Below are 19617 nucleotides of genomic sequence, written 5' to 3'. Positions count from 1 at the left end.
AGTTCTTTCCACTTTAAAAGCCTCTCAAATCTTTCTGGGCTGAAACAATTTTTGGAGGAGTGAAGAGTCAAAACTGTCACAGTGATTGGGATATATCAAACACTTAACCCCGACATCTTTACCTTGAAATTTCTAGGAAAACAATACATTACACAACATGAGTTACATGAATGACATCAGTTACTGTAGTAGGTTTTTCCATAGTTATGGTCTTTGTTTTGTTTTGTAGAGACAGGGTCTCCCTATGTTGCCCAGGCTGGTTTAGAACTCCTGGGCTCAAGTGATCCTCCCACTTCAGCCTCCCAAAGTGCTAGGATTACAGGCATAAGCCACCACGCCTACCCACAGTTACAGTCTTAAACACGATCTTCAAGTAGATTGATGATAAAATTTTCAGTTATAGTCTCAACACTGGCAAATAGCCAAAAATGCTAGGCATTGCTAATTTAAAAAGGAAATCAGTCTTCCTCTTTTCAGGACTCAAATGTATTTCTAAGTTACCTGTAGAAATCATGCATGGGATAGCTGGTATAACTTGATATTTTATATAAACATTGGCCTCTACTAACAGCCTTTTCTATGGCATCTTGATTGTTCATTATTTTGTTATCTGTAATAAAAGAAAGAATAAGTAAAAATTCACAGGAATGTTAATATTTTAAAAACCAAAGATTATAGGATTATTCTAACAGAAGAGCCACTATTTTTAAGAGCTTTAAATGAAGCTAACCAATGAAGTAATTGTAAGAAATCAGCTAAGAATAGAATTTTCCTTGTATAAGATACTCCAACCATTTAGAACCAAAGCTCTGTTTCTTTCAAAATCTATCTTAAACTGTTGCTAACTTGGAGAGTGACATAAGGAATCAAGTTATAAAATGGCTTCTGATTATCTTTCATGGCATATTGCATATATTTATAGGTATAACAGACTCCAACATACCTTTCATTGTCACATTAACACCAGATGCTAAAAATAAGCCTCCAAATCGGTTGTTAAAAATCTGATTGCCTTCTAGTGTTGCAGTTGCGTGATTTGTAATTTCAATACCTGAAGTAAAATTTACAAACAAGTAGATACATCACTTTATACTGCTTCTTAAAAACCTGAAATTAGCAAGCAAATGTAAACTTCTTTTATAGAACCCTCTTTTATTAACCCTCTTAATGTCTACTGAATAAAATGTAGATACTTATTTCAACCACTAACAGTAACATTCACTTATCAATGACTATGGTCAAAACTGCAATTAACTTTCGCACCAACCTAACTGTCTTAAAGTTTGAATACATGATACTTGGATTTCATTTGCATCCATTTTAACATCTCTGTTTCTGTTGCAGATTTAAATTGGTAAATTCATCTGAGGAATTGAATCTATCTGTATTCCTAGTGGTAATACAAGCCTGCATTTATTCTATCCCAATAAATGTTTCATAATCACGACTAAGCAATAACAGCAATATTTCTTAGGAGTCAGGCTTAGAGTAGAAGAATCCAGAACTTGATTAGGTGCTCTTGGAAGTGAATGAATAAACAGGCATTCAGCCACTTCAGCACACTTTGCACATTTTAGTTAATAAGCAAAACAAAATGAATATACTCCACATCAAACACTTTGCAGAACTATATATAAGCCACAGGTAAGAAAAGAAAAAACAAACCTGCAGCAAATCCATCAAATATTCTGTTTTTCCTTAAGATTGGATGACTATTAGTGCTGATGAGAACACCTGCTTGAGCATTCCTGAAAATATCATTTTCTTCAAGGAGACCTATAATAAAATATTTCCTTAGATGAAGGCTAACGCATATAACAGACTACTAACCTTTTTGGTGGTATTTAGGTTTGCTTTTAGTTTCTTATTTAACTGCATGGTAAAATTCACAGGACTATTTTTTCAACCAAAACAAGTTTATTAGCAATTCAGAGGTATTAAGGATCTAACAAAATTGCTACAATGACAGGTAACAGCATTCTGACCAATAATCTGCCATCTCCATGATAGCAGGGACCATGTCTAAGTTTACTCACCACTTCATCTTCAAAGCCAGGTTCATAGTTGATTCTCAATGAGTATTGCTGAATTAAAGTTAATTCCTTTGAAATATTTCTAGAACCTTTGTATCCTCTTGTTTTTAGTTCAGGCAAGCAAGCCCTTATTTCTGGCCCTTATTACTATAATCATTTCCTGATGAGTTTCCTTTATTCCAGTTTCATCTGCTGCATAGTTTCCAATCAGTTAACTGCAACTCTTATCATGCCTCTTTCTCTAACAAACTACTTTCAGAATAAAGTTTAATATCACCTTGCCTTTCAAAATATCCCTCCAACCTACTTGTCTTAATGTGAGACATGGTTTTATTTCTGTAGACATTTAATCCCTCTGGTATTTCACATTATTGACCTAAACTTTCACCTGGATGAGTGGGAAAAATCTGACTCAGTAACTTCTTGGGGTCGTCCTCCTGTTCACTCCCTGGGTATTAATGTTTCTGGGTTCTGTCCCTCATTTCCCTCTGCATACTCTTTGGGTGATCTTACATCTTGCAACTATTACATATACACTTGCTTTTTTATTTTTGAGACAGAGTCTCACTCTGCCACCCAGGCTGGAGTGCAATGGTGCGATCTTGGCTCACTGCAACCCCTGCCTCCAGGTTCAAGCAATTCTCCTGCTTCAGCCTCCCAAGCAGCTGGGATTACAAGCACCTGCCACCACACCTGGCTAATTTTTGTATTTTTAGGTTTCACCATGTTGGCCAGGCTGGTCTCAAACTCCTGACCTCAAATGATCCACCCACCTGGGCCTCCCCCAAAGTGCTGGGGTTACAGGCATGAGCCACTGCACCCGGCCACTGTTGCTAATTCTTAAATCTATTCCTTTAGCTTAGTATAATCAATCACATTCTGGTCATAACCAATTTGGATATTCCAGAAGACAACCTTGGATTCAATGTTTAAAAACTGACCTTACTAATGTTTTCCAGAAACCATTTCCTATATAACTTACCTCAGTGAAAGGTAGTCGCCCACCCAAATCAGAATCCTGAGCACCCATCATATTTCACTTTTCTTTCAACCCCCATATTAAATCAATGACCCAGTCCTGTTGGTTCCACCCTTTTTATAGAGATACGGTCTTGCTATATTGCCTAGGCTGGTTTCCAACTCCAGACTCAAGTGATACTCCTGCCTTAGCCGCCAGAGCAGCTGGAAGTACAGGTGTGAGCCACTGTGCCCAGCTGGTTCTGTCCTTTTAAGTATCATTAACATGTCCCACCCCCTGCCCCCCCCAACCTTTTCACACCCTTATGCTATCATTTTAGTTTAGGCTCTCATTATTTATTGCCTGAGTTATTCCAAGTCCCTGTCTCTAATCTTGATTATTTCCACTACACCTCAAGTGCTATTGCTAAGATGGAGTCCAAACTCCTTACTGCATATGGAAAACCTCACGATTTGGGCCTTGCCCCTTCTGTAGCCTCAACTTTCTGTACCTCTTCCCTTACTTTCAGTTTCCTCTAGACTTTTGTTTACGATGTGCTCCACTCCATCACACTATACATTTTATGGATGTGCTGTTTCATTTAGCATATCTCTAGCATCTGTATCATAGTAGTTGGTAGAGGTGTTAAATCAGTATTTAAAGAATAAAAGTGAAATAACGTCTGGAATGGTCTGTTCGCCTCTCCCAAACCCAATTGCCAGTAAATATCTACTCATTTTTCAAAACACGGCTCAAAAGTGATTTGACTTGCGTGAACCATTTCTCAACACCTTGCAAATAAACCATTCTGTATTGTGTGTCTTCACTATATTTTGTAAAAACTATCTGAGATACGTCACTTTACTGAATTACTAGATTATAAGCTCCTGGAGAGTCTGTCAATGGAATCATCACTGCTTGGCTGTAGTATTAAATTTTGTTCATTAAATCTTGGTATGTTAGAGTAATAACTAGCTATTCTATGTAAGATATGTACAAATGTTGGGTTATTGACATTTCAGGAACAGTGATAGATTTGCATTTGGCAGCTCTGTGAATCTCTGTATACATGCATCTGTAAGGGGCAGGCACTATGGAACTTTTGCCTCAGTGCAAAGTGAGTTGACCTTTATGAATACCAAACCAGGCACATCTTGGCTTCATTAATTCCACTCTCCAACAAACACAGTTGAAAACAGTTACAAAAGCAATACCCGTTTACTAAAGACATTTTCAGATATTTACAGATCAATTAATTTCTCACATCTATTTCTATAACTTGACTTTGAAGTTTATTATAATCATATTACTATTCTGAATTTTAAAAGGTCCAGAGAATGTAAACAAATTCTATCTTTAAAAAGGCTTACTGACAACTGCAGACTCAAAGTGGCTACAAAAGGAAGAGTATTGTAAACATTTGTCTCTTAACTCTAGGCACTAATCTCCTAAACCAGTTCAACTTGATAAGGAAAAAGACTTGAGATTCACTCATTTATAACTTAGTTAGCAATGTCATTGATCATTAAAGATATGGAAGAATAATGGAAAACTGGATTTTTTACTAATGCAAAATTAACAACAATACCTCGACCCCCATTAAATATACAGATGCCACCATCTCTTCCATCATGGATTTTATTTCTTCTTAGTGTAGGATTACTATCTGTCTTAATCCAGACTCCAGCCATTGCATTGTCAAATATTTCATTGTCTTCTATACAGCCTAGACCTATAAATGCAAAAATGTAGGTTATCTAGAAGGTATATTTCTTTTTAATTTTTTTTTTTTTTTGAGACAGAGTCTCGCTCTGTTGCCAGGCTGGAGTGCAGTGGCGCGATCTTGGCTCACTGCAACCTCCACCTCCCGGGTTCAAGTGATTCTCCTGCCTCAGCCTCCCAAGTAGCTGGGAATACAGGCGTGTGCCACCATGTCCAACTAATTTTTGTAATATTTAGTAGAGACAGGGTTTCACCATGTTGGCCAGGCTGGTCTTAAACTCCTGACCTCGGGTGATCCACCCATCTCGGCCTCCCAAAGTGCTGGGATTACAGGCGTGAGCCACCATGCCCGGCCTAGAAGGTGTATTTCTAAAGTTTATTAACACAGAAAAAAAGATGACAGATTAAACATACCAGAATTATAAACTAGAATTCCACCATTCTGTCCTCCCCAGATTTTGTTGCGTCTAATTTTGGGGTTGCTTCCAGTCCTGTAAATAGAATAGACAATAATACCATTTCAATAGCTTCTACTCCCATATCTTCATGTTACGTGAGGTAAACAGTGGAGAAATCCACGTAAGTCACGTAGTAAGAATTAACTATACAATGGAGTCCAAGATGCCCTGAGAAGAAAGTGGTTTAATTTTGCTTAATCCTGTATTTCCCACAGAACATACTTTACTACAGATTATTATTGTAGTTTCCTAACATGTAAACTAAATGGGGTTATATTAAGTGACATATATTCCCCTCATATGTAAAATGAAGGACTGAATTACAGGCATGCCTTGGAGATAACTGCAGGTTCCGTTCCAGACCACCACAATAAAGCGAGTATTGAAATAAAGAGAGTCGCGTGAATTTTTTGGTGTCCCAGTGTCTTTACATTATACTGTAGTCTATTAAGTATGCAATAGCATTTCATAAAAAAAAGCACATACCCTAACTTAAAAATACTTTATCGCTAAAAAATGCTCGTAACAATCTAAGCCTTCAGGGAGTCTTTTTTTTTTTTAAAGAGATGGGGTCTTGCTCTGTCACCCAGGCTGGAGTTGCAGTGGCATGATCACAGCTCACTGTAGCCTCGAACTCTTGGGCTCAAGCAATCCTCCTGCCTAAGCCTCCCGAGTAGCTGGGACTACAGGTGCACACCACCATGCCCAGTTAATTTTTGTGTTTTTTATAGAGATGGAGTTTTGCCATATTGCCCAGGCTGTTCTCAAACTACTGGGCTCAAGTGATCACCTGTCTCAGTCTCCCAAAGTGCCGGGATTACAGGCATGATCTACTGCACCTGACCAACTGGCAATCTCTTAAAATAAGACAATTAAGTTTGCCACATAGACTGACTCTTCCTTTCACGGAAGATTTCTCTGTAGCATGCAATGTTGTTATAGCATTTTGCTCACAGTAGAATTTCTTTCAAAATTGTTGTCAATCCTTGCCAACCCTGCTACTACTTTATTAACAGGCTTATGTAATATTCTAAATCCTTTGTTTTCAACTATGTTCACAGCATCTTCAACAGGAACAGACTCCACCTCAAGAAAAACCACTCTTTGCTCATCCGTAAGAAGCAATTCCTCATCTGTCCAAGTTTTATCATGAGGTTGCAGCAATTCAGTCACATCTTCATGTTCCATTTTCTAATTCTACTTCTCTTGCAATTTCTACCACGTCTGGAATTAGTTCCTCCACCAAAGTCTTATACCCCTAAAGTCATCCATGAGGGTTGGAAGCAACTTCTTCCAAACTCCTGTTAATTTTTTTTTTGTCCTGGCCATAAAAACATTTATTTTTGTATTTAGGTTTGATGAATGAACAGCCACGCAGAAATGTGATTGGACACAAAGGATCTGGCCTAACGGTGATGGACAGAGTCGGGAAACCCAGCAAAGCCGCTCTGTACAATTCCCCTTCCCCTGGGTACCCCCCTCAGGAATGAGGATCTTCCAGGGAGAAGGGAGAGAGTGACCTAGCTAGGTTTTATGGCTGGGTTTGAGAGAAAGGAATTCTAGTTCCTAAAACCTGCTTTGAGGAAAAGGAATTCTGGTTTCTAGGACTCAATTTGGGGGAGAAAAGGAGGCAGGAACCAGGAGGGAAGGACAAAGACCTGGCTTCTGAGGCCTTCCAGTCTCCTCTGGGTCAGGGTAGTCCGCATGCCAAGGTGCCATACTTCGGGGTTTAATGAGCCCTGACAGCAGGTCCTTGCAGATTTCACAGGTAACTTGTGATCCAAGTAACTGGCTTTCAGTCCCCCAATTTCAGAGGACTTTAGCAAAGCCTGGTTGAAATTGGCCAAGTGTTAGAAGAACCTCTTCAAAGCTGAAATTCATAGAGTTCTTCAGCTGAGGGCGTAAGAATCCCAGATGTAAGGTTAGCAAGAGTTAGAAGTTCCGGAGTCTTCCCCGCATGCCCCAGCTCTTGAGCATCAACGGGCCAGAAGCTCACAATATCTGATCCTCCTGTGGCTCAGCAGGGATGTGTTTTAGAGCAGCAAGTTCAGAATGAAACTGGCGCACTTAGTCAAGCCTCGAGGGCCTTTTGAAGCCATGCGTGGCCCACGCTGGCCTCATGAGAACACAGGTGCTCCAGCACCCGCTGTGTTCAGGACTAGGTAGAGGGGAAACTTCAGCCCTGAAAACATCCCCCTGCTGTCTAGATCAGCCTGCCCCATGGCCAAGGGCGGTGAGAACCCTGGCCACCCCTTGGGTTGCACCTCTGCCAGTACTACAATTTTGCACTTTGTGGGCAGAAAAGCTCAACATTTGGCTCAGGGCACAACTGCAATTTTTTTTTTTTTTTTTTTGGAGACAGGGTCTCACTCAGTCATCCAGGCTGGAGCACAGTGGTATAATCATAGCTCACTGCAGCCTCGACTTCCTGGGCTCAAGCAATCCTCCCACCTCAGCCTTCCGGGTAGCTGGGACCACAGGCACATGCCACCATGCCTAGCTAATTTTTTCTATTTTTTACAGAGACAGGGTTTTGCTATGTTGCCGAGGCTGATCTTGAACTCCTGGCCTCAGGAGATCCTTCCACCTCAGCCTCCCAAAATGCTTGGATTACAGCACTTTTTCAGATCTCCTCCCAGGAATCATGAATATTCTTAATGAAATCTGGAATGGTGAATCCTTTCCAGAGGTTTTCAATTTACTTTGCCCAGATCCATCAGAGGAATCACTATCTATGGCAACTACTGCTTTCTAAAAAGTATTTCTTACATACAAAGACTTAAAAATTGAAATCACTCCTTGATCCACAGACTGTGGGATGGATGCTGTATTAGCAGGCGTGAAAACAACAATCTCCTTGTGCATCTGCATCAGAATTCTTGGGTTACTGGGTCCACTGTCAATGAGCAGTAATATTTTGACATATTTTTTCTGAGCACTAGGTCTCAATAGTGGACTTAACATATTCAGTAAACGGTACTGTAAATTCATGTGCTATCATCCATGATTTGTTGTTCCCTTTATAGCGCACAGGCAGAGTAAATTTAGCATAATTCTTAAGGGCCCTAGGTTTTTCATAGTGGTAAATGAGCACTGCCTGCAGCTTAAAGTCATCAGCTGAACTAACCCTTAACAAGAGATCAGCTTGCCCTTTGAAGTCAGGCATTGACTTCTCCCCTCTAGCTATGAATGTCCTGGATGCATCTTCTTCCAATATAAAACTATTGAGTCTACACTGAAATCTGTTTAGTGTAGCCACCTTCAACAGTGATCTTAGCTATATCTTCTGGGATAACTTTCTGTAGCTTCTATCTCAGCATTTGCTGCTTCACCTTGCACTTAGCTTTTTTTCTTAAACCTCATGAATCAACCTCTGCTAGCTTCAAACTCTTCTTCTGCAGCTTCTTCACCTCTTTCAGCCTTCATAGAACTGAAGAGAGTTGGGTCCTTGCTCTGGATTAGGAATTGGCTTAAGGGAATATTGTGGCTGGTTTGTTCTTCTATCCACATCACTAAAACATTCTCCATATTAGCATAAGTCCATTTTTTTGTTATTATTTTATTTTGCTTTGAACCCTGAGAAACTAAGCAATAAGGTTGTTTTGCTTTGCTTTATCATTCATGTGTTTACTGGAATAGCATTTTTAATTTCTTTCTAGGACTTTTCCTTTGCATTCACAACTTGGCTAACTGGACAAGAGGCCTAGCTTTTGGGCTATTCAGCCTTTTGACATACTTTCCTCACTAACCTTAATCATTTCTAGCTTTTGATTTAAAGTGAGAGATACGCAACTCTTCCTTTCACTTCAACACTTATAGAGGCCATTTGAGGATTACTAATTGGCCTAATTTCGATACTGTTGTGTCTCAGGCAATAGGGAAGCCTGAGGAGAGGGACAGAGATGGGAATGGCTGCTTGGTGGAACAGTCAGAACACACACAACGTTTACAGATGAAGTTTGTTGTCTTGGGCGCAGTTAATGGTGTCCCAAAACAATTACAATAGTAACATCAAAGATCACTGATCAGGGTGGGTGTGGTGGCTCATGCCTGTGATCCCAGCACTTTGGGAGGCTGAGGCGGGTGGATCACCTGAAGTCAGGAGTTTGAGACCAGCCTGACCAATATGGAGAAACCCCATCTCTACTAAAAATAAAAGTCAGCCAGGCATGGTGGCACAAGCCTGTAATCCCAGCTACTTGGGAGGCTGAGGTTGCGGTGAGCCGAGATCGTGCCATTGCACTCCAGCCTGGGCAACAAGAGTGAAACTCCGTCTCAAACAAACAAAAAGGATCACTGATCAGAGATCACCATAACAGACATAATGATACTGAAAAAATGTGAAGTACTCTAAGAATTATAAAAATGAGACACAGAGACAGGAAGTGAGCACATGCTGCTGGAAAAAAATGGCAGAGAGATCTGCTCAACACAGTATTGCCACAAAACTTCAATTTGTGAAAAAACACAGTATCTGTGAGGCACAATGAATTGTAAAGTGTAATAAACAGAGGTAAGCCAGTATATGATCATTAGTACTGCTAGAATTCCAAAAACTTAAAATATTAGAGGGGTATCAAAAACTATTAATTTTACAGAAATAGCATAAAACAGAAGCTTCATTTTATTGAGTGCCAATGATATGCCAGGCATAATGCACAAGTATTTTAATACAGACTTCCACTCTCCCAGTATGAAGGATCATATTGGCAGCTGATGTGACTCTCAAAGTGGCAAGCAGAACGGTGGAAGTGAGCTCTTATGGCACATGTGCCAGTGGCTTCTGTCCTCACCTAGACCAAGGAAAGCTACATTCTGACAATTTAAGTCAAGGTTATTTTAAGAATGTGAATATATATACAATAGGGGGATAAAGATTGGGCATTAAACAATAAGCAAATTTCTTTTACACACCCCACATACTCCTAACTCCCTCCCAAAAGATAGCCAAATATGAAAACATTTACCTTATCTGAACCCCTGAATACATATGATTATAGATATCATTGTCTTCTAGCACTCCGTGTCCATTGTCATAAAAATAAACACCAACCTAAAATTAAAAAAAAAAAAAAAAAGCTTTTTCAAGGGACAAGTATTCACAAAACAATATATTTCCCATCCAAGAGTCCAGGCTAATCCTACCTGCTTGCCACTGTGTATCCGGTTTCTTCTCAGTACTGGAGTGCTGCCAGTTGTCACCCAGACTCCAGCTAGAGTGTTACTATAAACTTCATTCTCTTCTATTACTCCTTGTCCCTTTTCATGCTAAATAAAAGTTACACTGGTTATAATATTTATCTTCTATAAGCAAGGCGTTTATAGTCTGTTACCCCCTTTATAGACAGTTAAAAAATTTTCCATTTTTGTTTTTTCATCCGAGTACGGAGGTAATGGCAATATTCTTTTGTTTTGTTTTGTTTTGAAATGGAGTCTCGCTCTGTCGCCCAGGCTGGAGTACAGTGGCGCGATCTTGGCTCACCACAACCTTCGCCTCCCAGGTTCAAGCAATTCTCTGCCTCAATTCCCAAGTAGCTAGGATTACAGGCGTCCGCCACCACGCCTGGCTAATTTTTGTATTTTTAGTAGAGATGGCGTTTCACCATCTTGGCCAGGGTGGTCTTGAACTCCTGACCTCGTGATCCACCCGCCTTGGCCTCCCAAAGTGCTGGGATTACAGGTGTGAGCCACTGCGCCCGGCCAACATTCTTTTTATGTAGCCTCTACCTGAGTTTTAAGCTTTCAAAAATTTTATACTGTTCTTTAAGTGGTTTTATACTTTTAATATCACAGTAAGAGTAGTAGTAGCATTCAATTTTCTTTAGCAAAAGAAATTAATTCACCCTAGGATGTGTAACAAACTGACGACCTCTCATTTAGTAATAAATTAACAGTTACTTCAAACCTATTTCTGGAGAAATCAATTCAAAATGATATGGCTTCATGTTCCCAAAATTTTTACTTTTAGCAGGTAATTGAGGACATGTGCATCTCTAGAACCATAAATGAAAATTAAAAGTAATGCCTTGCATAAGGACCTTTTTGAAATTTCCTACATTTTCTTACTTGAATCAGTTGCAAAATTTTAGATACCATGAGTGAAGACGATTAATACACAGTTTTCAAAATTGAGTTATTATATTTTAACATAAATTCAAATGAAAAAGTGGCAGAACTTCAGAGACTCATACAGTAGTCATACTTGTAAAATTCTGGTGTAACAAATAGACTGCAAATGAACTGCTGCTGAGGCTAGCCCATATTGCCAATAATAAAGACTTTAATAAAAAGGTGTTTCTCTTATGCCTAAATTTAGTCAGCTGCTGAGTAAATTTTACACAATTAAACACAAACTTAAAATCAGAAGTCATTAAGATACTGGCAGGGAGAACAAGAATGTTATTTATTGTCTAACTATTAAAGACAGTCACAAATTCATACCTCAAAAGTTGAATATGGCCTACCTAAAAGCTTGAGAAGAAACCCTTTATTCCCCTGGTTTTGATGCATGAGTTTATAGGGAACCATATACATTAACTTACCACATAAATCCCACCATGCTGGCCATCATGAATTTTGTTATGCCGAACAATTGGACAACTGTTTGTCCTAATTTGAATTCCTGCTAATGCATTGCCTATTTAAAAATAAAAGTTACAAGGTCAACATTTGTGAGCCTAGAGAATACAGTAAGGATTTTACATTAGGTAGTGGTTAAAATTCTTACACTAGAATTTTAGTGACCATTACAAGACAAAATTAAGAGAACTAGAAGTGTAAATAGATGCAGAGAGCTGCAGGCAGTACAGCATAGTTGTGCTATGCTATACTGTGCTATGCTATGCTATAGTTGTGGAGCCGAGCTGCCACATTTTGAATCCCAGGAATTCCACTTCCTGTGTGACCCTGAGTAAGTAATTTAACCTCTTTGTGCCTCTGTATACTGATCAGTAAGTATCTTTGTGCCTCTGTATCCTTATCAATATTTAATGGTATCTACCTCACAGTGTTGATGTGAGTATTATATGACTTAACTCAGGTTAAGATGCTCCGCAGAGTGCCTATACTTAGTAAAGCTTTATGTAAGTATTAATCAGGTTAGAGTTACCAGAAGCGAAAGCCCAGGCACATATTGGTGTCTGGCACACAGATATCTACTGATTGTTTGCTGATTTAATGTTCCTAAAACTTTAATGAGGAATAAATATTTTCTTTCTCTAATTAGTACAAAGTATACTAAACTACCACAGAAACAATTAACTATTAAAAAACAGAGTGAAACTATGGAAACTGCAGATATTCCTTGGGACTAAGGTCTTATTTATATTTTCATCCCTGGTATCTGGCATAGTGCCTTTGAATAAATATCACAGAATAATCTTTATTAAGCATTTAGGCCAGGCGTGGTGGCTCATACCTGTAATCCCAGCAATCTGGGAGGCTGAGGCTGAAACAGGCAGCTCACTTGAGGCCAGGAGTTCAAGACCAGCCTGGCCAACATGGCAAAACCTGTCTCTATTAAAAATGCAAAAATGGCCAGGCGCGGTGGCTCACACCTGTAATCCCAGCACTTTGGGAGACCGAGGCAGGCGGATCACAAGGTCAGGAGATCGAGACCATCCTGGCTAACATGGTGAAACCCCGTCTCTACTAAAAATACAAAAAATTAGCTGGGCGTGGTGGCGGGCGCCTGTAGTCCCAGCTACTCGGGAGGCCGAGGCAGGAGAATGGCGTGAACCTGGGAGGTGGAGCTTGCAGTGAGCCGAGATTGCGCCACTGCACTCCAGCCTGGGTGACAGAGAGAGACTCCGTCTCAAAAGAAAAAAAAAAAAAGCAAAATTGAGCCAGGCATGGTAGCATGCACCTGTAATCCCAGCTACTCTGGAGGCTGAGGCATGAGGATCGCTTGAACCTGGGAGGCAGGGGTTGCTGTGAGGTGAGATTGTGTCACATGCACTCCAGCCTAGGCAACAGAGTGAGACTCTGTCTCAAAAACAACAACAACAACAAAAATTAAAGGGCAGTGCATGAGACTCACACCTGCAATCCCAGAATTTTGGGAGACCAAGGCGGGAAGATCACCTGAGGCCAGGAGTTCAAGACCAGCCCGGGCAACATGGCAAAACCCAGCCTCCACAAATAAATGAGTGGGGCATGGTGGCACATGCCTGTAGTTCTAGCTACCAGGGAGGCTGAAGCAGGAAGATCGCTTTGAGCCCAGAAGTCTGAGGCTGCTGTGAGCCATGTTTGTGCCACTGTGCTCCAGTCTGCACAAGAGAGTAAGACCTCATTTCTTTAAAAAAGAAAAAAATTAAAGAGCTGGATCAGTGCTTCCACTTGGGTAGTTTCAAAATGTTCCATCATTTTGCTAATATCAAGAAGACATACAAATCTATAAGTTTTATAGAACAAAACCATATGCTTACCATAAATGTCATTTCCTTCAATAAGGCCTCGTCCATCACCAAAGATGTAAACTCCTCCTTGATTTCCATTAAATATAGAATTTCCCCTATAATTATGTGAAATAAAAAAAAAGAAGACATCTATTCAGCCAAATTTACTTGTTTTATACAACGGTAAGGCCCCTCATGGTCATATAACAAATTACATAACTTCTAAGGCCTCAATTTCTTCGTTATTTCTAAGGCCTAAGACTTTGGAAAAGTCAGACTACTATTTGAAAGAACATATGTAGCATTCTTAAAAATTCCCCTCAGAACAGCTAATACATTCAAAACAATTTTTTAGCTGATCTAGAAACATTTCATGACTATTAACAAGATGGAAATCCCAAAATCTACTTCCATAAAGCCAATGGAAAATAAAATTTGACAATTAAAAATAATTCATAGTGTTTGATTAAATTATAATACCTCTGGTTCTACAATTTTGGCTTATTAAGGGAAAATGACAGCTTGCAGTTTTTGACTTTTTGATAATTTTAGTCTTTCTGGCCAAGAATCTTTGAGATATTTTTCCTGAATTATTCTATTTGCTAACTTCAGAAAAAAGAAGACAAAGTCCTTCAAGCTCCAAGGGGAGGTAACAGTCCTATTTACTCATCTATAATGCAGTTTGATGAATTTAAAATAAAAATCACAGCATTTGCAATTTTTCATAATATCACATATGGTTTATATCACTAATAAAAAGAAAAATAAAAACACCAAAAAATAAATCTGCAATAGCTATGGCTCATTCAGATGCACAGACTTTAACTAGGAAAATCTATTTTATAGTAGTCAAATGTCTAACAAAAACTTTTAAGAGTTAAAGCTCAATATCTTGACTTTTAAGACAAACCTTGAAGTGAAAAAGTAATTTTCACCCATAATTATATGTAAATACCTTATTGTTGGGTCACTATTTGAGGTAATCCATACACCTGCAAAGTTGTTTGCATAGATTTTATTCTCTATGAATTGTCCTCTTCCTTTTTCATGGACATATATTCCTCCAGTCTGCCCATGGTGAATTTCACATCGAACCACTGTAGGGTTAGCATAGGCTTTTACTTCAAAGCCTGCTATCCTATTTCTGTGTATATTGCAACTTTCAAAGTAACCCTGAAAAATACAGAAATTAAATCTGTAGGTAAAGGCTACTTTACAAAAAAAGAAATGCCATTTAAAAAACATTTTCAATGCATATCTAAAAATTAAGTATTAGAAACATTTAAGGCTGGGTGTGGTGACTCACGCCTGTAATCCCAGCACTTTGGGAGCCCTAGGAAGGTGGATCACCTGAGGTCAGGAGGAGACCAGCCTGGCCAACATGGTGAAACCCCGTCTCTACTAAAAATACAAAAATTAGCTGGGTGTGGTGGCTCACACCTGTAATCCCAGCTACTTGGGAGGCTGAGGCAGGAGAATTGCTTGAACCCGGGAGTCAGAGGTTGCAGTGAGCCGAGATTGTGCCACTGCACTCCAGCCTGGGTGACAAGAGCAAAACTCCGTCTCAAAAAAAATTAAAAAAAAGTTTAAGAATAAAAAATAGGTATATATACTAAGCTTCAAGTAATGATCATGGAAAGAAAAAGATTTAAATGTTTTAATTTTTTTTTTTTAACAGACAAGGTCTCACTCTGTTGTCCAGGCTGGAGTACAGTGGCACAATCATAGCTCACGCAGCCTCAAACAATCCTCCTGCCTCAGCCTTCTGAGTAGCTAGGACTGTAGAAAGGCACACACCACCACGCCCGGCTAATGACTTAAATGTTTTAGCAAAACAAAGAACTATACATCCTCTAATAAGTCCAAGTACATTCAAAGGCATGAAGGAAAAACAGCAAAAGATCTATTCGATAAATGTAGATGAATACCATTAACTAGTAAGTACATATCCTTCAACAAAAGGTTAAAGTCATTAAGAATATAAACTCTGGCTGCCTTAAAAATGTCCCAACAAGTCAGCTTCTAAAAGTTGTGGCTGGGCCTCCCAGCATTTTGGAAGACCAAGCAGGGAGGACTGCTTGAGCCCTAGAGCTCGAGACCAGCCTGGGTAACATAGTGAGACGTCGTCTCTACAGAAAAAGTTAAAAACAAAATTAGCCAGGTGTGGTGACATGTGCCTATAAGCCTAGTTACTAGGGAGGCTGAGGTGGGAGGATTGTTTGAGCCTGGGAGGTTGAGGCTGCAGTGAGCCGTAATCACACCATCGCACTCCAGCCTGGACAACAGAGTCTCAAAAATAAATAAAGGTTGACCAAAGAACACAATCAGAGTCTTAAAATAACAGCATTTTTTTAAAAAAGTTCACCTTAGCCCATTAATAGAGAACTGGCTAAATACAATGTTTTTGAAGACTTATGTTCATCCTACACATGTTAAATGAAAAGAACAAGTTTTAAAGTAGTATACATTATGTATAATCTCAATGTTGTTTAAAGGGAATTTGAAGGATGGAACAAAAACGTGAGATGATTATGAGTGGTGGAATTATGGATAATTATGTGTTTCTTCATACTTTGAATTTCTTAAATTTCCTATATAATGGACATGTTTTACTTTTATAATGATAATGGAAGTTACCATAATTCTGATATCCTTAGGCCAAAGACTAAATGCAGACTGAATATTAAGAAAAAACGGAATGTGCTTACTCTCTTTCCTCTTTAAAATCCTTTCAGCACTAAGTATTTTTCTCATGTTACTTCCATGTATTGCCTTATATTATTTCTATATTTATATATGTCCATTTCTACCCCATTGTAAGCTCCTGTCTGGACTATTCTAACTTCTGGAGCATGTATGTAAGACTTTACACACAGTAAGTACTCAAACAGGATTTGATGAATTTTTTTTTGCCAAATTTAGTAGAGGTTAAAAAGGGGACATTCTGAATAGTATACTATATGTTTAACTCTTCAAGAAAACAGGTCTCCAAGAATAACATACAAAAGTAGTTTTCAGACTTCATTTTCTAATAAAGAACAAATTATCTATAAATTATATCTCCATATTTGGATTATAATCTTATTCTTTTTTAAAACAAATCAGGAGCTATATAAAAGCGTCTTTAAATATAAAACTTTTTTCTTTGATTTTATACAGAATAAAAGTGAATATACACTGGGTGTATAAATACACTGTTATGGCAAAACTGACCATCAAAAACACAAAAAGAGGCTAGACAAAGAGACCTTAATACTAGATTATTCACCATTTCAGATGTTTTCACCCATGAGGAGGGAGCACAATTAGTATAACTCTTAGTCTCTCTCTGCCAAGAGTTGAATGACATATCTGGTGGATTTTTTCTCCTTTTTTTTTTTTTTTTAAAGAGACAGGCTCTCACTCTGTTGTCTGGGTTGGAGTGCAAGGGTGCAATCACTCACTGAAGCCTCAATCTCCTGGGCTCAAATGATCCTCCCCACTCAACCTCCCAAGTAGCTGAGACCACGGGTGCATGGCACCAAGCCTGGCCAATTTTTGTGTTTTTAGTAGAGATGGAGTTTCATCATGTTGCCCAGGCTGGTCTCAAACTTTCAGCCTCAAGCAATCCTCCCGCCTTGGCCTCTCAAAGTGCTGGGATTACAGGTGTGAGCCACCATGCCGGGCCGACAAATCTGACTGGTAAACTTTTACAGCGCTGCAAGCAAAATTTGATACCTCTGAATGCAGTGATACAGTAAAAAAAAATTGATATACACTGACTAAACAGTATTCAAATGCAAGGGATAATCTTTTTGTTTTCTTTAGGTTTTGATTTTACAGAGTTAAGAGACTCAACTAGATCCACAAGTTTTTTTGTTTTGTTTTGTTTTGTTTGAGACGGAGTCTCACTCTGTCACCCAGGCTTGAGTGCAGTGGCACGATCTCGGCTCACTGCAACCTCCATGTCCCGGGTTCACGCCATTCTCCTGCCTTAGCCTCCTGAGTAGCTGGGACTACAGGTGCCGCCACCATGCCCAGCTAATTTTTTGTATTTTTAGTAGAGACAGGGTTTCACCATGTCAGCCAGGATGGTCTCAATCTCCTAACCTCGTGATCCACCCGCCTCAGCCTCCCAAAGTGCTGGGATTACAGGTGTGAGCCACCGCGCCTGGCTGATCCACAAGTTTTTTAAGGCAAATAGCAGCCCTCTCCCTCATTTCCTTTATCCAGAGGCCCCCACTTTTAATTCTTTTAGCTGATTCTTTTGATGCACCTCTATTTTATTAAGTAACACACTGTACTTAGTCTTGACTTTCCAGTTTTAGGTATTATCCACTGACTTCTATTATGGGAGAGCAGAATTTAGCTCTCCTACCTCTCTATCCCCCACAATATATACTCACACATTGTATCCTTTCAGTGTAGTTTTACCTTAATTTTGGTTAGACTAGTGTGCTATTCAGAGTTGAGCCATAAAATATGACTTCTTTGCTGCACAATTTTTTAGATTTTTTTCTCCTTTGCTTAGCTTTCTAGTGACAACTCTATCCTAAACTTGTTGCTAGTTGTCCAAATCACCTCTTCTTTTTATTTATTTTTTTGAGACAGAGTCTCACTCTGTTGCCCAGGATGGAGTGCAGTGGCCCAATCTTGGCTCACTGCAACCTCTGCCTCCCAAGTTCAAGCGATTCTCCTGCATCATCTCCCATAAATCACCTCTTAATACATTTATATTTACATTAGGTTTACCAATTTATCTTTCTGAACAGCTTTATTGGAGCTTTAACCTGCTCCAATCTGGTTGGCTGCCCTGGTCACAGGCATGCAGTCATTTACCACATTGTATTAATAAATTAGGTTAAGGATTAAATATGTCACCTAATTCCATCAAATATGGAGTTTATAATCTGTATCTTTTGTTTCAGAGTAACTTTCAAGAAAATAAAGCAGCAAAAAGTTTTCTTTTCTCAACGACCTTAAAATGAGAAGCCTCTACATTGGCACAACAATGATTTTACTACCTTTAGAAATGACAAAGATTGATTGACTTATAGTTTTATAATTTTGCAAGGAAACTTATTTTTATTATGGATTCAGTTAATGTAATTTTGCTTCAAGATTGTTTGTTTGTTTGTTTGTTTTTGTTTTTGAGACAGAGTCTCTGTTGCCCAGGCTGGAGTGCAGTGGCGCAATTTCGGCTCACTGCAACCTCTGCCTCCTGGGTTCAAGTGATTCTCCTGCCTCAGCCTCCCGAGGAGCTGGGACTTTCGGTGTGAGCCACCACACCCAGCTAATTTTTGTATTTTTAGTAGAGATGGGGTTTCACTATGTTGGCCAGGCTGGTCTGGAACTCCTGACCTCAAGTGATCTGCTCGCCTCAGCTTCCCGAAGTGCTGGGATTATAGGCATGAGCCACTGAACCCGGCCTGCTTCAAGACATATTTTAATAGAATGCAACTATTTTGTTAAGCGATACCTCTAGTACAAAATAAATCAATAATACAGAACTGTAAGAAATCAGATTTTTTTTTTTTTTTTTTTTGAGGTGGAATTTCACTGTCTCCCAGGCTGGAGCGCAGTGGTATGATCTTGGTTCATTGCAACCTCCAAATCCCAGGTTCAAGCAATTTTCGTGCCTCAGCCTCCAAAGTAGCTGGGATTACAGGTGGGTGCCACCATGTCCAGCTAATTATTGTATTTTTAGTAGACACGGGGTTTTGCCATGTTGGCCAGGCTGGTCTCGAACTCCTGGCCTCAAGTGATCCACTTGCCTCAGCCTCCCAAAGTGCTGCGATTACAGAGCTACCAAGCCCGGCTGAAAAAAATTTTTTAAGAAGACGGGAATCTCCCTGTCACCCAAGCTGGAGCTATCACAGGTCATTACAACCTTGAACTCCTGGGCTCAATCAATCCTCTTGCCTCAGCCTTCCAAGTAGCTAGGATTACAGGCGTGTGCCACCATGCCCAGCTAATTTTTAGAATATTTCTTTAGTAGAGATAGGGTCTGTCTTGCTCAGGTTGATCTTGAACTCCTGGGTTCATGCAGTCCTCCTGCCTCAACCTCCCAA

General features: G+C 39.5%; 1 protein-coding gene across 4 annotated transcripts in view; it reads right to left on the bottom strand.

Annotated features, from left to right (window-relative positions):
• FBXO11 (F-box protein 11) overlaps positions 1–19617 on the bottom strand; it is a 98616-nt gene that overhangs the window by 1726 nt on the left and 77273 nt on the right. For all 4 annotated transcript variants that reach the window (XM_004029204.5, XM_019021094.4, XM_019021095.4 and 1 more), the window contains exons 12-21: positions 14523–14740; positions 13598–13683; positions 11714–11808; positions 10317–10439; positions 10139–10224; positions 5128–5204; positions 4580–4723; positions 1666–1776; positions 944–1051; positions 502–610 (exon numbers count right to left, since the gene is read on the bottom strand). In XM_004029204.5, the coding sequence (XP_004029253.1) occupies positions 502–610; positions 944–1051; positions 1666–1776; positions 4580–4723; positions 5128–5204; positions 10139–10224; positions 10317–10439; positions 11714–11808; positions 13598–13683; positions 14523–14740 (1157 nt within the window). The remainder of the gene's footprint in view (positions 1–501; positions 611–943; positions 1052–1665; positions 1777–4579; positions 4724–5127; positions 5205–10138; positions 10225–10316; positions 10440–11713; positions 11809–13597; positions 13684–14522; positions 14741–19617) is intronic.

The sequence above is a fragment of the Gorilla gorilla genome, chromosome 12 (assembly GCF_029281585.2).
Source record: "Gorilla gorilla gorilla isolate KB3781 chromosome 12, NHGRI_mGorGor1-v2.1_pri, whole genome shotgun sequence".
Lineage (NCBI taxonomy): Eukaryota > Metazoa > Chordata > Mammalia > Primates > Hominidae > Gorilla > Gorilla gorilla.
This window is presented reverse-complemented; position numbering and strand designations above follow the sequence as displayed.